Source organism: Pseudonaja textilis, chromosome Z, assembly GCF_049901715.1.
Source record: "Pseudonaja textilis isolate UNSWEBS1 chromosome Z, rPseTex1.2, whole genome shotgun sequence".
NCBI classification, from domain to species: domain Eukaryota; kingdom Metazoa; phylum Chordata; class Lepidosauria; order Squamata; family Elapidae; genus Pseudonaja; species Pseudonaja textilis.
The window spans coordinates 95,325,712-95,350,108 of NC_142008.1; the positions used below are offsets into that span (position 1 = coordinate 95,325,712).

Below are 24,397 nucleotides of genomic sequence, written 5' to 3' on the forward strand. Positions count from 1 at the left end.
TCACACTCTTTCTGATTGCAACCTGGCATTTTTCCCACCCCTGTGACAGCCCAATGTACCCCAGAATTATTAGTATTTTCCTCTTTAGATACATTGTCATCACCTGTTTGGCTTGGCAGAAAATTTCCTATTCCATTGGATAAAATGGATCTTGTTTTATAATTATAAAATGATAATTTGATAATTTATGTATATAATTACTCTATTTAAATTGTATTTTTGCCAGAAAAGCCTATTATTTGCTGAATGCGCTTTATTAAGTTGTTATAAACTGAATTACTCATTACTATTGCTTGCCTTACAAAAATATTTCTCTTTATTTGTTCAAATTAGATAAGAGGTTGTCTAGACAAAAATAATTATCGTAAACTGATAACTGAAAAGTTGAAAAATGGACTAAAGGAATAATAATAATCTCTGGTTTTAGAGACAAAGGCTGAATTTTCAAAGAAGAGCAAAGGTAAGAATATAGGCTGACCATTACCGCATTACAAACTGTGCTGTTTACAATGCTGGTCATGATTATTTAACATAGCTCTCCAAGTCTTGAGTTCTGTGTTCACTTACATGTTAAAAATATTTTAATAAGCCTGTGATTTTTTATAAACCATGATTTGTTGTGTGTTCAACACCACTTTCAGTCAAACTATTAAACAAACAGCATTTGGTCAGTTGCATTAATTAATTAATCCACATAGACAGAAAACTCTGTATGATGTTTAGAATTTTCTGCTTTGGTTTATTTCTTTTCTTCAAATATGAATTGGATAAGAAAATCATATGTGGGAAGAGATTATGGAAACCACACCTTTATAACTCTTAGATAAATCCCTTTTACCTTGTTACTGTGAAATTTGAAGTGTGAACAAGTTTAGAGGCATGGTTTTACCAGCTCATAGTTTTTAAGGAGACTAACCCCTCAGAGGTTTCAGCAACATTCATGAAGAAAAATTTCAATGGAACATAAACATAACACCAAGAAAAACAGCAGCCTGGATATACAAAACTGAACAAAAATCTGACATTCTGAAAATAAAGGTTAGTTTTGCCAACTATGCAATTTTACAGGTAGGAAAGCTTTTAAGAATTTTCCTTTTTATATCAATGAGTATATATCTTTGTAGAAGTAAGAATATACTGGGAAAACAAATACAGTACATAAAAACAAAAGAAGGTGTCCACTACATAAACAGAATTCCAAATAAAATAATGCAGCATCCCTTTTTTCATATACTCCTGCTTAAATAAGATCTTAGATTTCAGCACATGTGTAGAGTCCACAGGAAATCAGAGATGTTGAATATTTATTTTTTTTACTTAATATTTATTTGTATCCTACCTTTTTTATTTTCACAAATAACACGAGGTGGTGAACTATCTAACACATCCTCCTCCTTCTCCTATTTTTCCCACAAAATCCTGTGAGATGAATTGCGCTGAGAGAGAGTGACTGAACCAAGGTTACCCAACTGGTTTTGATGTCTAAAGCGGGACTTGAATTTTCTAGCCCAGTGACTACCTGGACAAAATATTGTTTGTTTATGTTTGTTTGTTTGTTTTTTGTTATTCAAGCATTAGTTTCCCAGTTGCATAAGAATGTGGACAATAAGAGTTCCAGTTTGAAGTCTCTTCGGCGACAGACAGAAATCAGCGATCGTGCGTGGTTTCGGTCTGGGCTCGCCGCTGGAGAGCCCCAACCCAGCTGGTTTCAGGGCTAAGCCACCCCATAGATGTGGTGAAGAGGGGGGACACCACCAGCAGGGTTGAGGAGAGCCGCATCTCTCCTCCTCAGCTGGCCATTACTCCCTTTCCTGAAGGCGGTTGCAGCAGTGGTCAAAAATGGCCACCACAAAGAAGAACTCGACCGGAAAAGAATGTACAGGAGGAAGATAAGAAGTGAAAGTTTTCTCTGACTGGGTTAAATTGTAAAAGCAACAACTAAGGTACCCTGGAATTTAAACTTACAAAAAATAACATCGCTCCCAAAGAAGAGTCGGAAGCAGCGAAGGAAAGTGAAAAGGGAAAGGTTTGGCTTTTTTTTCTCTTCTCTCTCCTTCCCTATACTGACAACTAAGAGACTTAAATAGGAAATTGGAAAAATCCACTTTGACATTAATAGGCAATTAAGCTGAAAATAAAACAAAATGCCAAAGGGGTAATAAAGATTTCTGGACACTAAATTTTTTTTTTTCATAAGCAGGAAGGGAAAGAAAAAGAATAAGGGCAGGATCTGGAAGAGGGAGGAGACTGCCTGGAATTAAAAAGAATCTACAGTAAAACTTTAACAAGACTTCTAAAAGATACGTTTTAACTGAAACTTTGTAACTAAACAGTAACCCCAGGAAGAGAAAGTGAAAAAAAAGAGCAAAAAGAAACAGCTTGCATGTATTTGGATTATTTGGTGATCTTTGGATTCTTGGTTATTACATTTGAATGACTAAAATGAATAGGGTGCTGGTTAAAAATTTATACAATGGCACCACTTCTGGATGAATTGAAAATGGAACTTAAAAAGTACAAAGAAGATGCACAAGAAGGGAAGGGTTCTTTTGGCTTCGTTTTTCAATTCTTAGAAATGGAGATTTGGAACTATGAGAAACAACAAGAAACGTCTGCAGAACAAGAAGACTGGGATAAAGAAGAAGCCATCTTTAATGAACAAGTAATTTTATGTGGGGAAGAAAAAGGAAACGGGGAAAAGAAAAATAATTCAAAAAATAAGTATAATACTGGAATGCAACAGAAAAGGGGAATACAGAAGAGAGAAATAGAGGTAGAGAAACAAGGGGGTAAAAAGGGGAGAGAGAAGAAGAGAGGGAAGAAGGAAAGGAAAAAATGTTACAAAGGACCGGAGCAAGATATAGAGAAACAGGACCTATTTAGAGATAATGGGTGAAAATCTAACTGAAAAAGGGATTCTGTAAAGGCACATAAGATTGTATTATATTAGTAATAGAAATAACTTTAGAAAATTGGAAACAATGTATGATTAAAATGAGGGATAATATAGTTAGTGTAATTTAGTGAAATGTTTGTTAATAAAATAAGTGAAATAAAATAAATGAGAAAATTGAATTGGGAAGGAACGGGAACATTTTAATTAGTTAATGTTTTATAAAATATTAGTGGAGAGGGGGGAATTAATTATGGAAAGCTTATAATTGTTCCCATAGAAGTATGATATTTAATTGAAAAGTAATGTTAAAGAAGTTAAGACTTTAATGAATATTAATATTAATGATAGAATTGAATTGGAATGGAATGTGTTGTTTTAATTACATACATTTATAATTTTTCTTTTTAAGAATATAATGTGCACTTTAAGAATGTACCAAGCAGAATCTGAATGGAAGTTATGTATTATATTGAATGTTATAACTTTAGGGTATATATTGAAGCCTAAATAAGAGTTAAGTAGATAAACTTAAAAGATATAAAGGCGTCATACTCCAATCAGTAATTACAGGAGAATTTTGTTTAATGAGAAAAGATAATAGATAATTGAAACAGGACAGACAAAAAATACAAATACAATGATTTGAATTGAGATGAGATAATTAAAATAAAATTGAGAAAATTAAAAGAGGGGAGAAGCTATGCAGAAAATGTAAAATAGTAATAAGATATGGAATAGAATATAAAAATGAGCATGAACCTGAATTGGTGTCTGTATGAAGAAATGTAACCCGGGATTACGCTACTTTCAAAAAAGATGTTTTATTTGTATTTTTTTCTTTTTGTGAAAACTCAAATAAAATTTACAAAAAAAAAAAAAGAACGTGGACAATAAAAGAAAAGCAAGGCTTTTCCTGGAGGCTATATATATATACACCGTTATGTAAAACAAAGGTTAAAAGGGATATGCAGTTTTGAATTCTGTCCATTCAGACCTTTTCACCTAAAGTCACCACACCAAATTTATTTTCATTTAAACTGAAAGCTTTCGGCAACCTTTAAAATAAACCCGGAAAGCTGCCCCAAGATGCTTCTGACAGCATTTTGATCTCCCCCCGAATAAGGGTTTGTTTTTACAGTGGCATGGAAAAAGGCAACACAAATGAATTTTTAACTATAGTGTAATCTTTGTCAAGTACTAAAGGGGAAGAATATTGCACATCAGTGGAAGACCCACAGGTACCTGTAGTTCAAACATCACAATTAATCTTTAAAAAGTGATTTGAATGAAAACGTTCTCCCTCTCCCCAAATTTGCTTTACTTTCATTGTCGTCATTGCACTGGCTGATTGACGCAGCGATTACTGTATTATCTGTGTGCAAGTGACAGCTGAAGCCCTGCTGCAGCGATCCCCACCTGCAGCTGTCACAGGAGAGGCTGGGACTGTGTTCCTGCTGCCAAAAGATGTGACTCTTTGGAAAGGTTGGTGGCAGGGAACCGGCAGAGGCTGTACTTCAGAGAGAATTCACAGGTGGCTGGCAAACTATTTTGGGCATTCACCAGGAGCAGAAGGCTGCTTTCCAGCTGGGCCCTTCGATTGAATTTCAAATGAGCCTTTGGCTTGGGATGTATCCTGCCATTAAGAGAAGCTCTGGATAGATCTGAAAGATTGCAGCCAAGACTGATATGATGCTTCAGTTGTTTTGTTTCGGTATCCAAGGGCTGGACCTTGCTCCTTAGTGCGAATTCCCTGTCTACCTTGGCTCCCTTTTTCAGGTGTATTGTGAAGATATCAGCCAGAGTGAGACTCTAGATGGGATAAAACAGGAAATGGTCAAATTTCTTCAGAATCCCACAACAAAATTAATTCTATTCCAAAGCAGATAAGCACATTCTGATTTTTGAGATTAAAGCCTGGTTGGGCTGGTTGCTTAATTGTTAAATTTTGCCAAAAGAAGGTGTGTGTGTGTGTGTGCATGTGCATGTGCACGCATACACATGCCTCATGTCTCAGAGGGCTTTTTATTCTGGAATTTAATAAATGAATAAAATGGTACTTAACTAGCAGATCGTTTGTAGAACATGCTGCTACTGAACTTTCAGTTCAGACCTGTGAATGACCTTAGGGCATTGAATTAGTACCTTTTTGCTACTGAAAAACTGATTTTCCTAATTCTCAAGAAGAACGTCTTGACCAAGGGAACCTAGTCTGGCCTCATTTATTGGCCAAAATAGGAGCGGTGACAGCTGTCTTGTTTTCTTCCTCTGTGCTACAAAGATTCCCTGCAAGAACTGAATAATTAAACATGGCTTCTTATGTTTTATTTTGTTCATCTGCTTCAGTCATTTTTCCTTCTTGTGATCTGTTGTATTTTGGGCCGGAGTGTATATTGCCATTGGCAATATTTATAAGCTATTGTAGGACCTTCTGAGTGAATGTAAGGGTGAAGAGTGAATAATACACATAACTACTGTATTTTGATGAAGCAACCTTTGACTGAATCAAACCATTGCAGGGTTATCATTGATGATGTTTTGATTGAAGCGTGGGTTGAAATTCTGTGAATTGAGGTCCAATACCATCTGAGGAATATTGGCCCGAACAAACCATTTAAAAAAAAAAAAGAAATATTGGCAATTTAATAATATCAGTAGTACATTGGGGAAACTGTTACAAACTAGAGGTCTAGATTTCCAGAAGAATATTGTGTACCTGCTACTTATTTATTTGAAATATTTCCAGAGTAGCTTACAAAGGTCATTCATTATGCTTACAGTCTAAATGACCTGGCATAGAAAGGAAAATAAACAACAACAATCCTAATTTTAGATCTTAGTTACAACTAAGGTCAGCTGTAAGGTCAGTGATTAACTAAAAGTCTGTGATGCTCCAACCTTTTCCCAGTCTCTGGAGCATCTAGATCACTAAACTTTCGTGGCAAAACTATTTTAAAAATGGTAGTGCAGTTTCCCACCATTCTTAGCAGTTAAACACATGAAACCTATAGTGCAGTGATGGTGAACCTTTTAAAGACTGGGTGCCCAAACTGCAACCCAAAATTCACATTTATTGCAAAGTGTCAATACGGCGATTTAACTTGAATAATGAGGTTTTACTACCTAAAATAATGATAAACAACATAGAATTCAGCTAATTGTTCTAAGAAAAACATGATAAATGCACTTTATGCCCCTTCATTTTTCCCCTGCTTTTGAAATATTATGTTTAGCAACAATAAAAAAAAACTTTCGTAATATAATTTCTCTCTTTCTTTCCCTCTCTCTTCCCCCTCTCTTTCTCTTTCCCTTTCCCTTCCCTCTTTCTCTCCCTCTCTCTTTCCCTCCCTCTCTTTCTTTCCCTCCCTCGCTTTCCCTCTCTGCCTCTCTCTTTCCCTCCCTCTCTTTCTTTCCCTCCCTCATTCTCCCTCTCTGCCTCTCTTTTTCCCTCCTCTCTTTCCCTCCCTCCTTCTCCCTCTCTGCCTCTCTCTTTCTTGCCTCCCTCCTTCTCCCACTCTGCCTCTCTCTTTCCCTCCCTCTCTTTCTTTCCCTCCCTTCGTCCCGCCTCTCTCTGTTCCCCTCCCTCCCTTTCTCTTTCCCTCCCTCTCTCTCTTTCTATCTCTCTTTCTTTTCTCTCTTCCCTCTTTTCTCACTATCTCTTTCTCTTTCCCCTTCTCTCTTTCTTTCTCTCTTTCCCTCCCTCCATCCTTCTTTTCCTCCCCCCCTTTCCCTCCATCTGTCTCTCTCTCTTCTCTCTGGGGGGAATCAGTGTCAGAGGCCATCTGGGGGGGAATCTGATGTCCAGAGGCCAACAAGCCCAGGAACAGCACGCCAAAGCACGCCAAAGCTCAGCTGGCCAGCAGGGAGGCAGGGCATCCCAACCCCAGGCAGGAAAGGCAACTGACATCCAGGAGGCAAGAATGAGCATGGTCGCATAAGTGGCTCCCCATTGTAATGGCCTCCAGGAGGAGAATGGAACTCCGTCTCCCCCATTGTGAAGCGTGCCAAATTTCACGCTGCTGCGCAAGGGGCAGGCCATGGAGGCAGCAACAGCAAATGTACCACCACAAAGACAGAATGCTATTTTGCGCGTTGTTTTAGTCCTGCAAATGAGAAACACGATGGAGCAGGGCTGAGGTCACAGTGCGCATGCCACAGAGAGGGCTCTGCATGCCACCTCTGGCACACATGCCATAGGTTTGCCACCACTTCTGAATGTATAAACTTTAAAAAAAGATCCCATACGAAAGGTAAGAAAAACAGTGCTGTCACCAAAAAGGGTCATCCAACTCATGTTCACAACATGGTTTGCATCAAGGGATGGCACTCATCCCTTTCTTTTCGTTGGTGTCTGTTGCTATAGTATGTAGAAGCATGAATTCAGTGTTAACATTTTCTTGGGAGTAGATGGGGCAACTTTGCTTTCCATCTCTTTTATTGATCTGGCTGCTAGAGAGTAGTACTAGATGATGTTCAATAGAAGGGGTTGCTTAATGGAGGTTGCCTTTTAACTGAGATAATGTTGCAGCCTTCATGTTCCATCACTCCTGCTGTTGTAAGTCTGATACAACAGCTGCAACCAAGAGTACACAAATGGTGTGGAAGACACATACATAAGAATTGTTAGGCTAGACCAGAGCAATGTTCCTTTTAGTCCCATACTGTTCTCTGTGAGTAGCCAAGCTATGTCTCTATTAGAACACCATGAGTTGGATACCCCAATGGTAGTCTTGGCTTTGTATCCCCAGCATGGGAATTTTCTTGATTATTATCTAACTAGGGTCAGTTGCCAAGATAAATAAAAAGCCAGATTCCAGTGAGATCAGTTCTAAGTTAAGCTTTTGCCAAGCAAGTTGCTTGTCTGCCTGGCCTTTTTTATTGGGAGTCATGCCTTCCTGGCTCTAATTTTACTTCATGTTCCTTCTCTGCCGCTGCTTTATTGCTACACTTCAGGCTAAAGCACCTGTTCTTATTTTAAAGACAGGAAGAGTTATTTCTCTTGTACAAACTTCCTGAGGAAGTCTGTATCTAGCCTTTCAGCTGGGTTTGTTGGTGAAAAAATGTAGAGGAAGGGGTCTCCCTTTAAACATCCCTGAAGCTGATGTTTTCTCATCCCCAACAATTCCCTGCTTACTATATGATTGAGAAGAAGCTTGGATTTTAACAGCCTAATCTAGCATCCCTGGCTAGGGTAGGATTCTGCTTTCTCTCCAAGAGAGGTTCATATATGTTTCCTAAGTTGTTTGCATGACATGATAAGCCATATTGTGTTGTGAACTGGTTAATTGTGGCATTTGTGTGATATGCACTGGTTAAGAATAAAGCTTTAATAACCAGTTTATTACAGCTGTTGCACAGGATATCACTTAGCTGACCTTGCCTTGGGCTTGGGCTTGGGAACTAAACAGATCAGGATCCAAATGGAGGAGAGACATCTAGAGAATAACAGGGCTGTAGGCTGGTCTGGAAAACTAAAAAAGAAAAAAAAGTCATATTGGCAGAGGGCAATGGCAAACCTTTTCTGTATTGTTTCCAAGAAAACGTATGGATATCCTAATCACCTGGCATTGAACTCCACTCAAAAAAGAATTTATATTACTTACTTGCTTTAATCTTGTTTAGCATGTAGTCTGAACTCAGATTAATAGCTAGCTTATGATTAAGCAGCCCGGAATACTTTAATAACAACAACTTGAAGTTAAAAATAAACTGCAAAATTAAGACCCCTTTGCAGCCAAGCTTCAGATTATTTTTATTTCCAACAGTCTCATGTGGATTTCTTTTGGGAAGCAAGGATTAGGGAAAGGATTAGCACAGACTAATTTGCAGACAGTGACTCTGAACTCAAATAGATGTTAGTGGTCTTGCTTGCAAAATAGCGTTAATTTTAAGAGAAAGAACACTAGAAGTGCCATTAGTTTGAAGATTGCAGGGGTATGTAATGTCTGCATTAAAAGCGGTAGTGCCTCAGTTGTAACCTGGCTGTGTATAGGGTAGTTGGCTTCTTAATGCTAAACATAATTTGGGGGATTATGCAACATAGTTTCTAGCACTTCAGAGAGAAAGTGCATTAGCAAAAAAAAAAAAAAAGTGGAAATTGTAATGCTGAATTATAGCAATATAGAGATCAAAATGGGAAGGATGGAAAAACACATATTCTGTGACTTAAGCTTTATCTTAACCCAGAAATGAGATAGGGATAGGATTTAATTAGTGAATCGGGGAAAGGATAATCAACAAATGTACATTAAAATTCCATTTGGTACTTCTGGACAATTTGAGAAAGGTGGAAATGAAGTTTCCTGAGATTCTTTTTGACTAGAGAAGCTAAAACTTGAACCAGAGTCCAACCAGAGCCAGGGGGATGGGAAGGAGAAGCAGTCCCTAGTTCTCTGCTAGAGGCCTTACCAAGTCCTTCAGCCCAGCAGTTCGTTTGTTTCTTTATTAAATTTTTGTTCACCATCTCACCAAGAACTGATTCTAGGCTGCTTACAAACAAATAAAAACATTTAATGTTAACATTAAAAAAAATGATAAAAAGATAAAATTGACTTAAATTTAACAAATAGGGCAAGGAAGGGATCATATAGAGTGGAGTTGTAATCTTATCTCAGTCCATGAACCACTAGGCCCTGAGAGTCAAGCCCTGTTTTATTTTTTTAATAGAAAAACTGGGTAATAATACAAACCTAGCTGTCTGGAAGAATGCAAATGTGAGTAGATGAATAGGTACCGCTTCAGTGGAAAAGTAACAGTGTTTGGTGGGGCTTAATATATCATCATGCAGGCAACATGACCACGGAAGTGTCTCCAGCCAAAAAATAGAAATGCTCTCCTTAGGATCAGACAACAACGGGGGGGGGGGGGAAACGACACTTTACCTTTACTTGGTTGTAAATGTTACAGCAAGAAGAAAGAAGCTTTTTCTGTGATGATTGTTACTGTGTTAGTCATTGTTACCAAAGAATCACCCACCAGAATTCCTGTTAGAAAAGAAAACAAAAAGAATCTTTGCACCATTTTTGAATCGGTGCTGGACCTATATGATCACTCTACACTGGAACTCCTGCTGAGGCAATTTATTTTTTAGATAATAATGGTAATGGCGAGGGTGAAGATGCAGATGATGACTTAGAAAGTATCATCTAAATTAGCTTGTCAACCATTTGGGTCTTGGGAACCCTTTGCATTCTTTAAAACAACTGAGGACCCCAAAGAACCTTTATCTACTCTTACTGATAGGATTACATCTATTATTTACTGTACCATATTAGAAACTAAATCTGAGAAAATTTGATTTGATTTCCTGGGCCACCTGAAAATGTCTGGGGTCCCTGGAAGTCCCAAAACTCCACTTTGAGAACTGCTGATCTAAATATCTGTCATGTCTAATCTAAAGAAAAAATGGGCATGTTTAGCCAAGACAGTTGCTGAGGATGCCATACCATCACAGGTAGATTTTTTAAAAAAAACTTATTTTCCCATTTTTTAAAAAAGAAACTATTTTAACAACTATTTTAAAAACTGTACAGCAAATTAAAACAGAATAAAACTTGAATTGAAAACAGCTTATCATCATAAATTTATAGAACATTCCAACTCAAAGGACGGGATGCCATTGCTTATGGGAAGAACCAAATTTTCAAAGCTTTTTTAAAAAACAGGCATATTTGGGGATATGCAGATTTTAAAGGGAATAAATTCCAGAATATAAGTGCGTTGACAAGAAAACATTCCACTTGTGCCCTGTCAGATGACATTGTTTAATGGACAGACCTGAAACATGCCATGATGATGATGATGATGATGATGATGATGATGATGATAGGAGGAGGAAGAAGTAAGACTGCATCCTATAAACATAAACGTAAGACTAAAAATTATTACAAATTCTGAGAGCAAATTCTGTTTCTTGAAAGCAGGGATATTAAACCTTTTGGTTTGTTTTTACAGAGCTTTTATAGTAGCTGATCGTTATTGTAACAGTTTTTCATTGTTGTTTTTGTTTTATTAGTGCTAGCTACCCAGGTTGCGATAATGAGGTTGGTGGCCCCATAGATAGTTTAAATAGATAAGAAAATTAATTTTTAAAATATGGTGTTTAACTAGGGCAAAAATGAGTAGAGCAATGACTTTTAAACTTGGTAACTTTAAGATATATGGACTTCCAACTCCCAGAATTCTCTAGCCAGCATGCTAACTGGGAAATTCTGGAAGCTGAAGTCCACACATCTTAAAGTTGCCAAATTTGAAAGATATGGCAGTGGAAGGATATGTGAATAAGGAGAGAACTGAGTATGCACTGGATATGCTGCCCTGCTCCCCCATCTTTATTTTCAAAATTTTCAACATCTTTGTGTGAAGTCTTTCTTTGCTAACCTAGTGCTCTTCAGGTGTTGATATCATAGCTCCTTGAGTTGCAGTCACATCCCTTCTGGAGGATACTAAGTTGTAGAAGATTCCGGTAAGTTTCCATAACTTTGTTTGAGACAAAAAGCAATGAATCAAATGATGACCTTGAATTCTTTCTTTCTGGCATTTCAACTCTATTACTCTTTTGTGGTTTCTATTTGAATATTAAACCTTTCAGAGTTAAACTCATTCTCTTGATTTAAAAGGAAAAAACCAGAAGATATGTAGTATCAAAGATTTAAATAACCTCTATCAGAGGACTTGGAGACCTACTACAATTAGAACAAACGAAATTAGGCCTTATGAACAGATTTTTCTTATCAAAAGAAAAAGAAACGGCGTATACTCCATCTATGATTGAAGTACAACTCTCATCACTCCCTAAAGATATGATCTTCACTTCAGAGAGGATTCTGTAATCAATGTTTTTTTAATGTGTGGGAGTCAAATAGCTCCAGAAATACCCATCCACACTTTGAGAGTCAAACCCTTTTCTCTTTCCCATTATTACTGCCAAAAGTTGATGAGGTGAAAATAGAATCTCCCTTCCTCCATCACCATCCCTTTGATCTCTGTCAATTTAGAAATCATCAATTTCTCCTCCTTCCTGTGGTAACCGTAGAGATGGTATGTTATGCAACTGTTATGATGCTTGACTCATCTCCTCCTCCCCCTCTCTTCAATTTTTGTCTTTCCCTTTCCCAGGATAGTACCACTTTCCCCACCTAAGATACGGGATTCATAAACCTCTCCAGGTGGCATGGGAAAGCCCCTAGGCTGACATCATTCAAGTTGCAGATCAAAGAAACAATCCAGCTCTTTCTTTCTTTCTTTCTTTCTTTCTTTCTTTCTTTCTTTCTTTCTTTCTTTCTTTCTTTCTTTCTTTCTTAATTTATTTCTCAAATTATACTCTTGTCTACTTTTACTTTTCACAGTTCTTATTTGCCATTGATTGAATCCTCAGTTCTGAGGTTCCAGAATCACCAGTTTATCTGAGGAACAATTGTTCCGTGTTAACAGATTCAGCAATAGGTATTCTGTTTCAGACTGACTGCGTTACATGTGGCCACCTTTAGAGTTCTTTTTTCCATTTGAACATATTATAGATACCTCTGCAGTGGACATAATATTAAAGAGAAAATGATGCTTGCTTCCTCACTTTTCCATATCTATGTTGTCTTTCATAACTGCAGGAGACAAGCAGTACCTCTTAGTTGCATATAAGAATGCTTAAATTTGCAGTAGTTTTCTCTAATCCAATGTTTTACATACACACACACACACACACACTGCTCTTCCCAACATTATCAGTCAGGATGATAGGAACTGTATATTAACATTTTGCATTATACCAAACTGGAAAACTGCCTTCTTAACACTTTGAAGCCTACTTTTAAAACCATGTAAAGGCTAATTAAAGGGAGAGTTTATGAGTTCATTTCTAGATGTGCACTAGAATGAACAAGCCAACTTTGTAACTCTGTTCAGGGCCTGGACATGTGGTGTTTCAGGTGAGGCAGCAATGACTGCATTCATGAAGTCAGATTCTTGGGTTGGTATGTTTCGGAACACAATCACAATCACAATGCATGAGGGAGGCAGGAAGTAAGCTGATCCAATACAAATAAAGACTTGTGATGTGGTGAGAAAAGACCAATTCTGTGCTTAAAGACCAATCAAGATTTACAGATTTGATCTTAGGGCACAGGCTATCAAGATTGGTGCCCGTGTGTGTGTAAGTGCACATGTGCATGTGCACCTTAGAGTTACTGTTGATTCATAGTGATTGCCTTAACAAGGTTTTCAGGAAATAGTTTACCATTGCCTCCTTCGTAGGGCTGAGAGAGAGAGAGAAGCTATCCTAAGGCCATCCAGTTGGCTTTGTACCTAAAAAGAGACTAGAACTCATGGGGTCCCAGTTTCTAACTGGATGTTTTTACCACTACACAAAACTGGCTCTCATCCAGAAACACTACTATTTATTATGTATTTTATTTATATCCTTTATTCCAGGAACTCTACATTTCCATATGTCCCCATTTTATTCTTACAACAATCATAAGGGCAAGTTAGCCTAAGAAAGAAAGATTGGGTGAAAACTACTTAACTGTAGTAAACTAAATTGCTAAATGGATATTTTGAACCTAGATCTCTCCAGTCTAGCACATCAAATAATAGATCCCACCTCTAGATATATTTGCCATTTTTCTCTGCAAATTTCACCTGTCCATTCTGATCCTGGGAACCCATTGCTAACATATTCATGTGCTTCTTTCCCAGGATGGCAAAGTAAAATGTCATCTAAAAAAATCAGCTTGGCTTTCTGCCCCATTGACATCGCTGGCATTTGGCTGCCAACAGTTAGAACAGGTTTAGTGGGTTTGGTGGCTGCACTCACAGTGACTTGAGAAAATGAGGAAGGGTGGGCATTACTTCGGGTGGCCCTCAGCACTGGCTCTCTGGTTTTTCTGTTAATAAATTTCCCCTCTCAGCAGCCAATTGCAATCTGGGAGAGCAGCCAGTTTTGTCCTTTTGCTTATTAATCATGGTTGAACATTAGTTCCATATGCTGTGTGTATGAAGAAGAAAAGCTTCATTCATAGAGCATTTTTAATCAGTGAAGCTCTTCAAATACTTCATTAAGTTGGCCTTTGTGCAAGTCATGTGGCATGCATGTATCGTAGTGTTTGTTTATTAAATTTATATAGCCACCCTTTAAATAGCCATAACTCTTTAAACATCCACAAAACCATACAAGAATTATTAAATTATTAAAAACAATAAAACTCTTAAAACAATAAAAAAATGTAATCTGTGGGAGAACTCATTCATTTTCCTTTTACGGCAGCAATTTAGCTGGCTCTCTAGTGATGTCATTGGATCCCAAAGCTATTTGGCACAGCCATGTCTTCAGGTTCTTTCAAAAGGTTAGTAAAGTTGGGGTCAGTTTCATCTCAGGGGAGGCGAAGTTTTGAAGGAAGGCGACTGTGACAGAAAAGACTGTTTTCCTGGGTCTCATTAGGAACATGTTGACCCACAACATTTTTTTTTTCTTCTATTAGATTGAGGGGATGGGTAGATGAAATCAGAGTGAAGCAGCCTTGCAAATATTCCGGCCCCAGGCCATGTAAGCTTTATAAGCCATCACCAGCACCTTGATTTGAATTTGGAAGTGTTCCCATTTTACCGACAATGATATTACACAGTGAGAAAATGCTGCCCAGCGGTCAAAAACATGACAGAAGAAAAATACCATTAATTTTCAGATATCCGGATGAAACCAGGGATGGCTTCAAAGCATCCTGTGGTGACCTTGAAGTCAAGATGTTAAAACAACTAAAGACTTTTATATGGGTATAAATACTGATTTTTTAAAATTAAAGAAAACAAAACATTGCCTTTTAGTGACTCAGTCTATTGATCTAAGACCTTCTTCAATAATTTCTGCCTTTTCTATAAGATCAGACAGGATTAACATACTATCAGACCCATCAACACAACAATGACAATTTATGGGATCCCATGGATATGTCTCATCTATTATTGCATCAACCCTCTGCAACCTTATATCCAGTTCAATTCAAACTGTATTGCTGTGAGTCTCCTGTCATTTAGGAAGGCCTTAAAAACCCGGGTGGTTTGGCAGGCACTGGCCCAAGGCAGTTTGTGGCCCCTTTGGAATATTAGCAGATTGTTTCATTTCTCATACCTTTGAATGGTTGTTTTATCATTTCTTCTTGTTGTTGTTGTTATGTGTTTTAGTCCTAGTTATATACTGCTTTGAATCCTTGAATTGCCTTGAATCATTTTGCAATTGGGCAGCCATAGAAATTGAATTAATAAATAAAATAAATCCATCTAGCAAAACAATTTTTAACACTGACTGTTAACAGCTTTTGTGAACTTCAGGCCAGAGTTTTTGCAGTCCACTCTAAAGATGCCCAGGTAGATTTGACATGGTGGTCAAAAGCTTTGTATTGCTTTGATGGTGTGCAAATCTTGGATTGAAGCACAGTTTTTTAACATCAATTTAACTCTAAAGTAAATAGGATTTTTTTGCTCTCTGCTGGCCAAGGCATGAGTAAGTGGAGTTAATGCTCACAAAATATTCAGATTGAAATGGCTAGAAATGATTGTTTATTTCTTACATTCCTTTATCCCAACCCTGAGCACTGAGATATTTATTGCAACTTTTTTCAAGACTGTAATCCCTTTACTACATTGTGTGTAAAGGAGACACTTGGATATCCTCTAGACAAACAAATCCACTGTTTGGATTAGTGCTCCCCTATGACCTTTGCGCATTTGAGAAATTTCTTGTTGATCTTTCGAGTGGGTCAGAAAACAAAATAATTTGGAAAATGGGATGCAGGCTCAACAACCTTAAGAAACTGCATGGAAGGGGAATATAAAGTCTGTGCTAGCTGAACTTGAATTTTAAACTATTTTTTAAATATGAATGATGCTTTAGCTTTGCCATCAATGCAGAAAAAAATATCTCAGATAGGATATTCATACAAACACAGCCTAACATACAACAGTTGATTGTTCCTTAAGCACATCTATCTCTAATTGGTCTAGTTGGTGACTGAATCACAATTCCTTGGACTGAATTATTTGAACAGCTTATCTCTGTCCTTGAAATATGTTGATTTATTGTGTTTTCCTTTTGCAAAATGAGTTTGTCTCCCATTGGATTTGGAGCAGTTTAAAAGAAAGTTATCTTTTTAATTTACTATTAGACGTATATTTAGTTGATTCCACAACATTTTATTTCTGCTTGGCTTGCTGTTATACTCTAGCTTTTACTTTAAAATATAAAATAAAACAAAACAAAACGTAATTTCTATGACATATAAAGGGAAGTCACAGTGACTGCAAAGTGGAGATTGCTTAGTATCACTGCTTCTATAGCTTCATTTACATTGTTTACTTTCTAGGGGCTTAGTTTATTTGAGGGGGAAAGATGAGGAAAAAAACACACACACACACACACATATATATACACAGAATGGTTCTGAGCCCATTGGACTGTCATGGGCTCAGGTTGCTGCGATATCTGGACTCTACATCGGAAGGAGCAAAATCCAGTGATTCAGTAGATAACTTGATGGGTCTGGGCAATGAATGGCAGATTTATTTTCCAGCCTAATTAATGCTAAATGTAGCTTAAAGTCTTTCCCACTTCTACCTTATGATGCTATAAACATTCTCTGGCAATATTTTTATTCTTCCATGTGCCTATGATATGAGCAGCTTTAAGCTCGGTTAGATTTATTAGAGTTAAATTACTGTTTTCCCCTTGATAGCATCTGGCAATTTACGGTGTGTGCAATCTGCCAAACTTTGTAATGGTACAGTCAGTGTGAGGGATGAGCCCGGTACTTATCAGTTACTTCAAGCTTATAAGTTTCTTCCCTTGGTTCTGGTTCTCCTCTTCCAGCAACTCAGTGCAATCTGTTGATTCATTATATGGATAAATTGAGAGGGAAGTTAAAATCTTTCTCTGGATTTGAAATAACTGGCTCGTGGTTTGTTTATCTGTGTGCAGCTTTAATTTAACACTAAACCCATGTTCAAAGCAACCTTCCAAATAACTGATCCATGGAGGTCTGTGCATTCCCACTTTATCAGCATCACTCCCTACCCCCATCCCACTCGTTATCTGATATGTGGGCTTGCAAAGGTCCTTGGCTTTGACAGATGCTAAAGCATGCAGGTCTGGCCATCTCGCAAAACTATTTGCCAATCACAACACTATGATTGGTGGATGATTTCCCCCAACTGGTGATTTCAGAAAAGTAACTCACAGCTAAGCCAGAGGATTTAACCAATAGATCTGTTTAATACATTCTGGAAACCTAAAATAAGAATAAACCCCAGAACTGCAGTTACAATGGCAAGACAGACATTATTAGTAGGACAGTTGATTTTATGCTATTAATTTTTTTCTGATGGCTGAAGAGTAGGGAGAAAAAAATTTAGGGCGTAATGCAGACAAAGTCTGTGGCATTAAAAGAAATAACATTAGCAAAAATGGCAAAAGACCCTCATACATCCCCTCCAATTCTGTTACGTTTTGTCACTCTTTGCAGTATTTGGTGAGGCAAATTCAAAACATCAGCCAGGGATATTTCTGACAAGTGGACAATGTTTTCTGAGAAGAGCATAATCCTTCAACACATAGCTTGAAGCACACATGGGAAAAAATTGTTTAATGATTATGAAAGTACACCTATGGCTTATTTTTAAAAAGTTCAAAGTTCAAAAACACTATAGAATACTATAAAAATATAGTATTGGACAACAAAGATTATGCTTCCTGAACACTTTGAAATGTATCTCACAGATTTTTGGCTGCTAATCATGAAAATAACCTGTAATTTAACCTATAACATACTGTTTTATAGAAATCTTCTGTTTTTACACAATGGCAATGTACATCCTTCAATACTTGTTGGTTATGGTGCACATGGGAAAGAACCATACAAAGACATGTAATTGCTGTTAAAACACATCCAATACATGAAGTACAACTGAAATGTTTGTGGAGATCTAAAGATGGTGGCTCTGCTGCTTAGAATGCAACCTGGATATTCCAGGTATTGATGTTACATAAGCGAATAGGACAGCCTTGCAAAAAAGTTGTATTATAATAAAAAGAAATGGCCACTCTGAAAGAATTTGGTTCCAGGTCAGAAAAACATGAAACATGAATCACTTTTTGACCCGACAAAGATATTTTTTCCTCTGCTTCATATTAAACTCACACTGATGAAAACATTTTGTTTCCTATGTTTCCAAGAATAGCTGATGCCAAGATTACGAAAGACATTTTTGTTGATCCACAGATCGGATATCTCATTAATGACAAGCAGTTTGATTATCTATTAGGGGGACCAGAGAAAATTGCCTGAAAAGCATTCAAGGATGTTGAGAACTTTCTGGGCAACTACAGAGCACCAAACCACATTTAACTGGTTGACAAACTTCTTGCAGCATACAAGACCACGAAGTGCATCATTCACTGAAGATTCATTTTCTGGACTTCACACTGGACTTCTTTCCTAAAGTCTAGGTGCAGTCAGTGATGAACATCATAATGAAAGGTTTTACCAGGACACTACCACAATGGAAAAACTATATCAGAACAATCCATCAGTGCTGGCTGACTCTTATTGGACACAGCAGCAAGATTCATCAGACACTGAATGTAAATGCAAACCAGCAGCAAAACACTTTTAGCTCTGTTGAACTCATGCAGCATGTCAGAAATATTATGTGATTAAATACATTAGAGTCATTAAAAGTTAATTTCATATTTCTCAAGATTCCCATGAGATACAAACATTATGAAATTATATTCAATTTGAAGGGGTCTATCACAATCACTAAAAGGTCTTCAGGAAGCAAAACTGAAAAAAAAAATGCTGTCCGGTAATAATATAATATTATAATGTTAATTTAATATATAAGGCTAATAATATCTCAAGCAACTCAGTAATGAATTAAAACATCCTCACAGTAAAGTAGATCTAAAATCAAGATTGGTGTGATTTTGTCCGCAATACATACAACACACTATAATATTTAGGACTTAAGCCTTAGTAGAAATTTTAACTCAATATTTTTTTTTTTTTTTTTGAGAAATCAACTCTCAGATTTGTCATCCGTCTCCTTTTCTTCTTCTTCTATCCTGCCTATTATTTTCCACTCCATTCTGTCAATTCCAGCCCACAATCCCCAAACTGGTCTTCCGGTTGAACCATCAGGAAGGAAGAGGGGAAGCAAAGAGCAGAATGGTCGGATGTAGGTATATTTAGCACTAGGAATGGGCTTTATTTGACCCCGGTATCTTCTGAGTGGGCCTTATCTAATAATGTACAGTTAAATGTGATCACACTGGGGAAAAGCCTGCCTCTTCTTTCCTACTTAATGGGTCTCTTCCATGGTTTTCTCAACCTGAATGAAGCAACAATTTAAAAAAAAATATGCCAAGCATTTTGTCTTCATTTGTAATGTAGATCCACATGGAAAAAAATTTAAACCATTCACAATCTCCTTATTTCTTCATCTTCTATGGTTTGCGTATTCTGTATTGTTTTCCTTGAGGTAATCTCTTCCTCTGACTTAAGGCCTTTCTCTGCCTTCAAAGACTACATTGAATCAGAATAGAGCTGGAAGGGACCTTGGAGGTCTTCTAGTCCAGCCCCCTGGTCAAGGAGGAGATCCTATACCATTTCAGATAAGGGACTGTCCAGTCTTTTCCTAAAAATCTCCAGTGATGAAGCTTCTGAAGGCAAGCTGTTCTACTGGTTAATTGTCCTCACTGTTAGCAAGTTTCTCCTTAATTCCAGATTGCTTCATTCTTGATTAGTTTCCATCCATTGTTTCTTATCCTGCCCTATTGGAAAATAAATTGACCCCTTCCTCTTCATAGCAGCCTCTCAAATGCTGGAATATTGCTATGTCTTTCTTTTCTCTACACTAACCAAACCCAAATACTGCAATAGTTCTTCATATTTTAGTTTCCGGGCCTTTCATCATCTTAGTTGCTCTTCTTTGTATTTTTTTCTAAAGTCTCAACTTCTTTTTTGTAATGTGGTGACCAAAACTGGATGCAGTATTCCAAGTGTTGTTTTATGAAGGCTTTATAAAGCGGTAACTAATACTCCCAGTATTGTATTAGGATTGTATTAGGTTTTTTTGGCTGCTGCCACACTGCTGACTCATGTTTAAGTGATCATCCACTAGAACTCCAAGGTCCCTCTCACAGTTACTGTTTTTGAGCCAGGTTTCATCTAATCTGTACTTGTACCTTTGATTTTTCTTGCCCAGGTGTATAACCTTGCTTTTCTCCACATTAAATTTCATTTTGTTGGATAAGGCCCATTGTTCAAGTCTGTCAAGACCTTTTTCGGCTCCTGAGCTTGTCTTCTAGGATGTTGACAAGCTCAGGATCTAAAAAGATCTTGACAGACTTGAACATTGCTATAATTGGAGGCCATAGAGGAAGATGGAATTCTGAATGAAGGCAAACATTTCTCCCTTTCTTCTACATCTTTTTTATTGTTTTGCCCCTCCCTTTTTTTTTAAAAAAAGAGGCATTTCCCTCCATTGCATTTCCTGATTTATTTGTTCTCCTCCCTGTTCTTGCAGGATGGATCCCGCCAGCGCCATATGCAGCCCCAGAAGAAGAAGAAGACAGTCTCCTTCAGCACCATGCCTAGCAATCGGAAGCTCAACAGCACAGCCGCCTGCATCTCTTTCATGCTGGAGGGCTGTGAGATGAAGAAAGTGCGCTCTAACTCTCGCATGTACAGCCGGTTCTTTGTGCTGGACCCAGACCTACGTTTCATGCACTGGGAACCTTCCAAAAAGGACTCTGAGAAAGCCAAAATTGAAATCAAGTCAGTCAGGGAAGTGCGAGTTGGGAAAAAGACTCCCGTGCTGCGTTCCAATGGCCTTTCAGACCAGTTTCCAGATGAATGTGCATTCTCCATCATCTATGGAGAGAACTATGAATCCCTTGACCTTGTGGCAAGCTCTGCTGATGTGGTGAACGCATGGGTGATGGGGCTGCGATATTTGGCCTCATACGGGAAGCATACTCCGGATGAGGCTCCTGAGACTGGTTACCCAAATCCCCGCACCTCCTGGATCTCTTCTGTCTTTGACATTGCAGACCTAGAAAAAGAAGGTCAAATCCCAGTTTCTCGTGCTGTGCAGCTCATTCGTGCTCTCAACCCTGGCATGAAGGCCTCAACAATTGAGTTGAAGTTCAAAGAGCTCCAGAAAGCAGCCAGTGAGCGACTTGGAGAGGAGGTGAACTGTCAAATCTTCATAAAGGCATACTGTGAGCTATGTACCAGGCCTGAAGTATTTTTCCTCTTGGTTCAATTTTCCAGCAATAAAGAATACATGGGTCTGAGGGATCTGATGAGTTTCTTAGAGGCAGAACAGGGTATGGAGGAAGTAACCGAAGAGATGTGCATGGAGATCATTGCCAAATACGAGCCATCCAAGGAGGGTCGGGAAAAGGGCTACTTGGCCATTGATGGCTTCACTCGCTACCTCCTTTCAGCTGATTGTGACATATTTGACCCACAACACCGGAAGGTGTGCCAGGACATGACTCAGCCACTTTCCCATTACTTCATTAGCTCTGCACATGGAGCATGCTTGGCTGAAGACAGTTGCTTCTGGGGAGGTTCCACCTCAGACATTGGGGGTTATGTGGCAGCCCTTAAGGCTGGTTGCCGTAGCTTGGAACTTGTGGTTTGTGATGGTTCATCTGGTGAGCCTGTGGTAGGTGCAGGGAGCCGTTTGGCCTTCTCCAGGGTAGTGGCTGCTGTTGCTGAACATGCCTTCGAGTCCTCCAAGTTTCCACTTATCCTGTGTCTCTCAGTGCGCTGCTGTGTTGCCCAGCAGAGACTTGTGGCTGAGTATCTAAAGAAGTCTTTTGGGGAGAAGCTGTACTTGACACCTCCAAACCCAAATGAAATCTATTTGCCATCTCCAGAAAAACTCAAGGGATACATCCTCATAAAAAGCCGGAAGCTTCTTCCAAACTGTCAGTCAAGTGAGGGAGATGTATCTGATGATGATGAGGCCTTGGAGCTAGGCCTCCCACTTTCTGAACGGGACAGAGACCATCCCCGCTCCCAACGCATCTTGTGCCGTGAACTTTCAGATCTCGTCAGCCTGTGCCAGACTGTGTCTTTCCAAACCTTTGAGACCTCTCGGCGGAGCCAGTGTTATTGGGAGGTGTGTTCTTTCAGCGAGGTGGAAGCAGGACGTTATGCCAATGAGGAGCCAGAGGACTTTGTGGCCTACAACAAGCGCTTCCTGTCACGTGTTTATCCGAGCCCCATGCGCATTGATGCTAGCAACATGAACCCTCAGGACTTCTGGAAATGCGGCTGCCAGATGGTGGCCATGAATTACCAGACACCTGGTCTCATGATAGATCTGAATGCCGGCTGGTTCCGCCAGAATGGGGGTTGTGGCTATGTCCTCCGCCCAGCAATTATGCGTGAGGAGATCTCTTATTTCAGTGCAAACACCAAGGACACATTACCTGGCATTTCGGCCCAACTATTGCATCTCAAAGTCATTAGTGGTCAGAATCTGCCTAAACCCAAAGGATCTGGAGCCAAGGGAGATGTCGTAGAGCCATACGTCTGCGTTGAAATGCATGGCATTCCTGCTGACTGTGCAGAAAAGCGCACCAAAACTGTGCTTCAGAGTGGAGATAACCCTGTTTTTGATGAGACCCTGGAGTTTCAGGTTAATCTCCCTGAACTAGCAATACTCCGGTTCATGGTGCTTGATGATGATTATATTGGAGATGAGTTCATTGCTCAATATACCATCCCCTTTGAGTGTCTCCAGGCTGGCTATCGTCATGTGCCTCTTCAATCTGTGGCTGGTGAACCACTCCCCAATGCTACTTTGTTCGTGCATGTGGCCATCACCAACCGGCGGGGAGGAGGCAAAGCACACCGACGGGGGCTCTCAGGGCGTAAGGGACGGCACATGCGGGAATACACATCCACTAAGGCCACAGGAATCAAGGCCATTGATGAAGTATTTCGCACAGCTACGCAGCCATTGCGGGAAGCAACAGACCTGCGGGAGAACATGCAGGTATCCAGATAGTGGGATACAATAACTTAGGCTCCTGAGTTTGGTTTGCAAAATTTTGGAAAAGAGCAAAATGGTGCCTCCTGGATTTTGAACTTTTCTGGAACACCATCTAATAATTTATTTCCTGTACCATGTTTGTATTCTGAAACATTTCAAAATGGTAAAGATGCAACACATGAAAATGAAAAATAATTTTAAAAATGAATTTACTTTAAGAATATGTCTTAAAGGCAAGACTGCTCTTTTCTCTCGGTCTGCATAAAGATGATGGAGACTGACATTTTCTGAGGTTTTGGGGAAATCTTTTGAATATAGATCTGATTTTTTTTTCTTTAATGTAAAAAAAGAAAAAAATTAATAAAAATTAAAAAAAACTTGCACAAATTATATTGCATATAAAAAGCTACTTAGCCCATTTTTAAGCACATTAAACCTTGATCATGTAGAATATTGATCAGTCTTTCCAGCATATAAACTGCATTCATATTTTTAAATGTTGCTTCTTTATAATATTATATTAATGAACTTACTGATATAAAACCAAAAGGTGAAATAGTATGACAAGCCTGTATCTTAAGAGTAAATATTCTTTCATCCATTTTATTCTTCCAATATAGTAGAAATGATTGAACCAGCTTCTTAAACATTCTTTGGAGTATCTGACAAATATGAAAGAAAATCTTTTGTTGAATTATCTTGTCTTAAGATTATAAGGAACATATTTAATATTCTTTAAAACCTTTAGACACTGATTTGGGGTATTCTGATTATTTATTCCAGAGTTCTTACAAATAACTAATACCGACCTCAATAATACTCTTCAACTGTTTATTTTAAAATGCTGCAAATTAGTCAAACACATTTTCCTATTAATATTATTTTGGGAACTTTAGATATGGCTTAGACATAATTCATTTGGATTGAATTATGAAATCAAGAAATATTTCTAACTGAATAATCAGCCATTATGTCACATTATGTAAACAGTACAGATTTCTCTTGCAATGCATATTGTTTAAAAATTGATTGTCAGTAAGCTGAGCCGGAGTATTCATATCCCTAAATACTCATGACTTTGGGAAGCAACAATAAATGGTTTATTTACAATTTTAAAACTGGGGTGATTTCAGAGTCTAAATTTGTCATGCAAATAAGGACTGACATGATGCTTGAGTCACAATACCTTCCAAATGTGTCTTGCAGCCTGTAACTCAGCCCTAAAATACTTTATTGCTATTGCTAAATGTGGAAGGAGGCCCTTGCTGTGATATCATAAGGGTCACACAATAACTTTTTAATCTTGGCCATCATAGTTTTTTAACATCATCATTTATGTTCATTGGAGAAATTGAAATCAAAATAACATGCTCAGTTAAAAAGCTGAAGGTCAGAAAAGTTATGACCCGCCTCCCTATCATCACATGATAGCCATAAATTAAGTTT

The 24,397-nt window shown here is 38.2% G+C and overlaps 1 protein-coding gene across 2 annotated transcripts in view; it reads left to right on the forward strand.

Annotated features, from left to right (window-relative positions):
* The window catches only part of LOC113442903 (inactive phospholipase C-like protein 2), a 56,230-nt gene that overhangs the window by 15,698 nt on the left and 16,135 nt on the right, over positions 1-24,397 (forward strand). For both annotated transcript variants that reach the window (XM_026710746.2, XM_087917676.1), the window contains exon 2: positions 20,465-22,954. In XM_026710746.2, the coding sequence (XP_026566531.1) occupies positions 20,465-22,954 (2,490 nt within the window). The remainder of the gene's footprint in view (positions 1-20,464; positions 22,955-24,397) is intronic.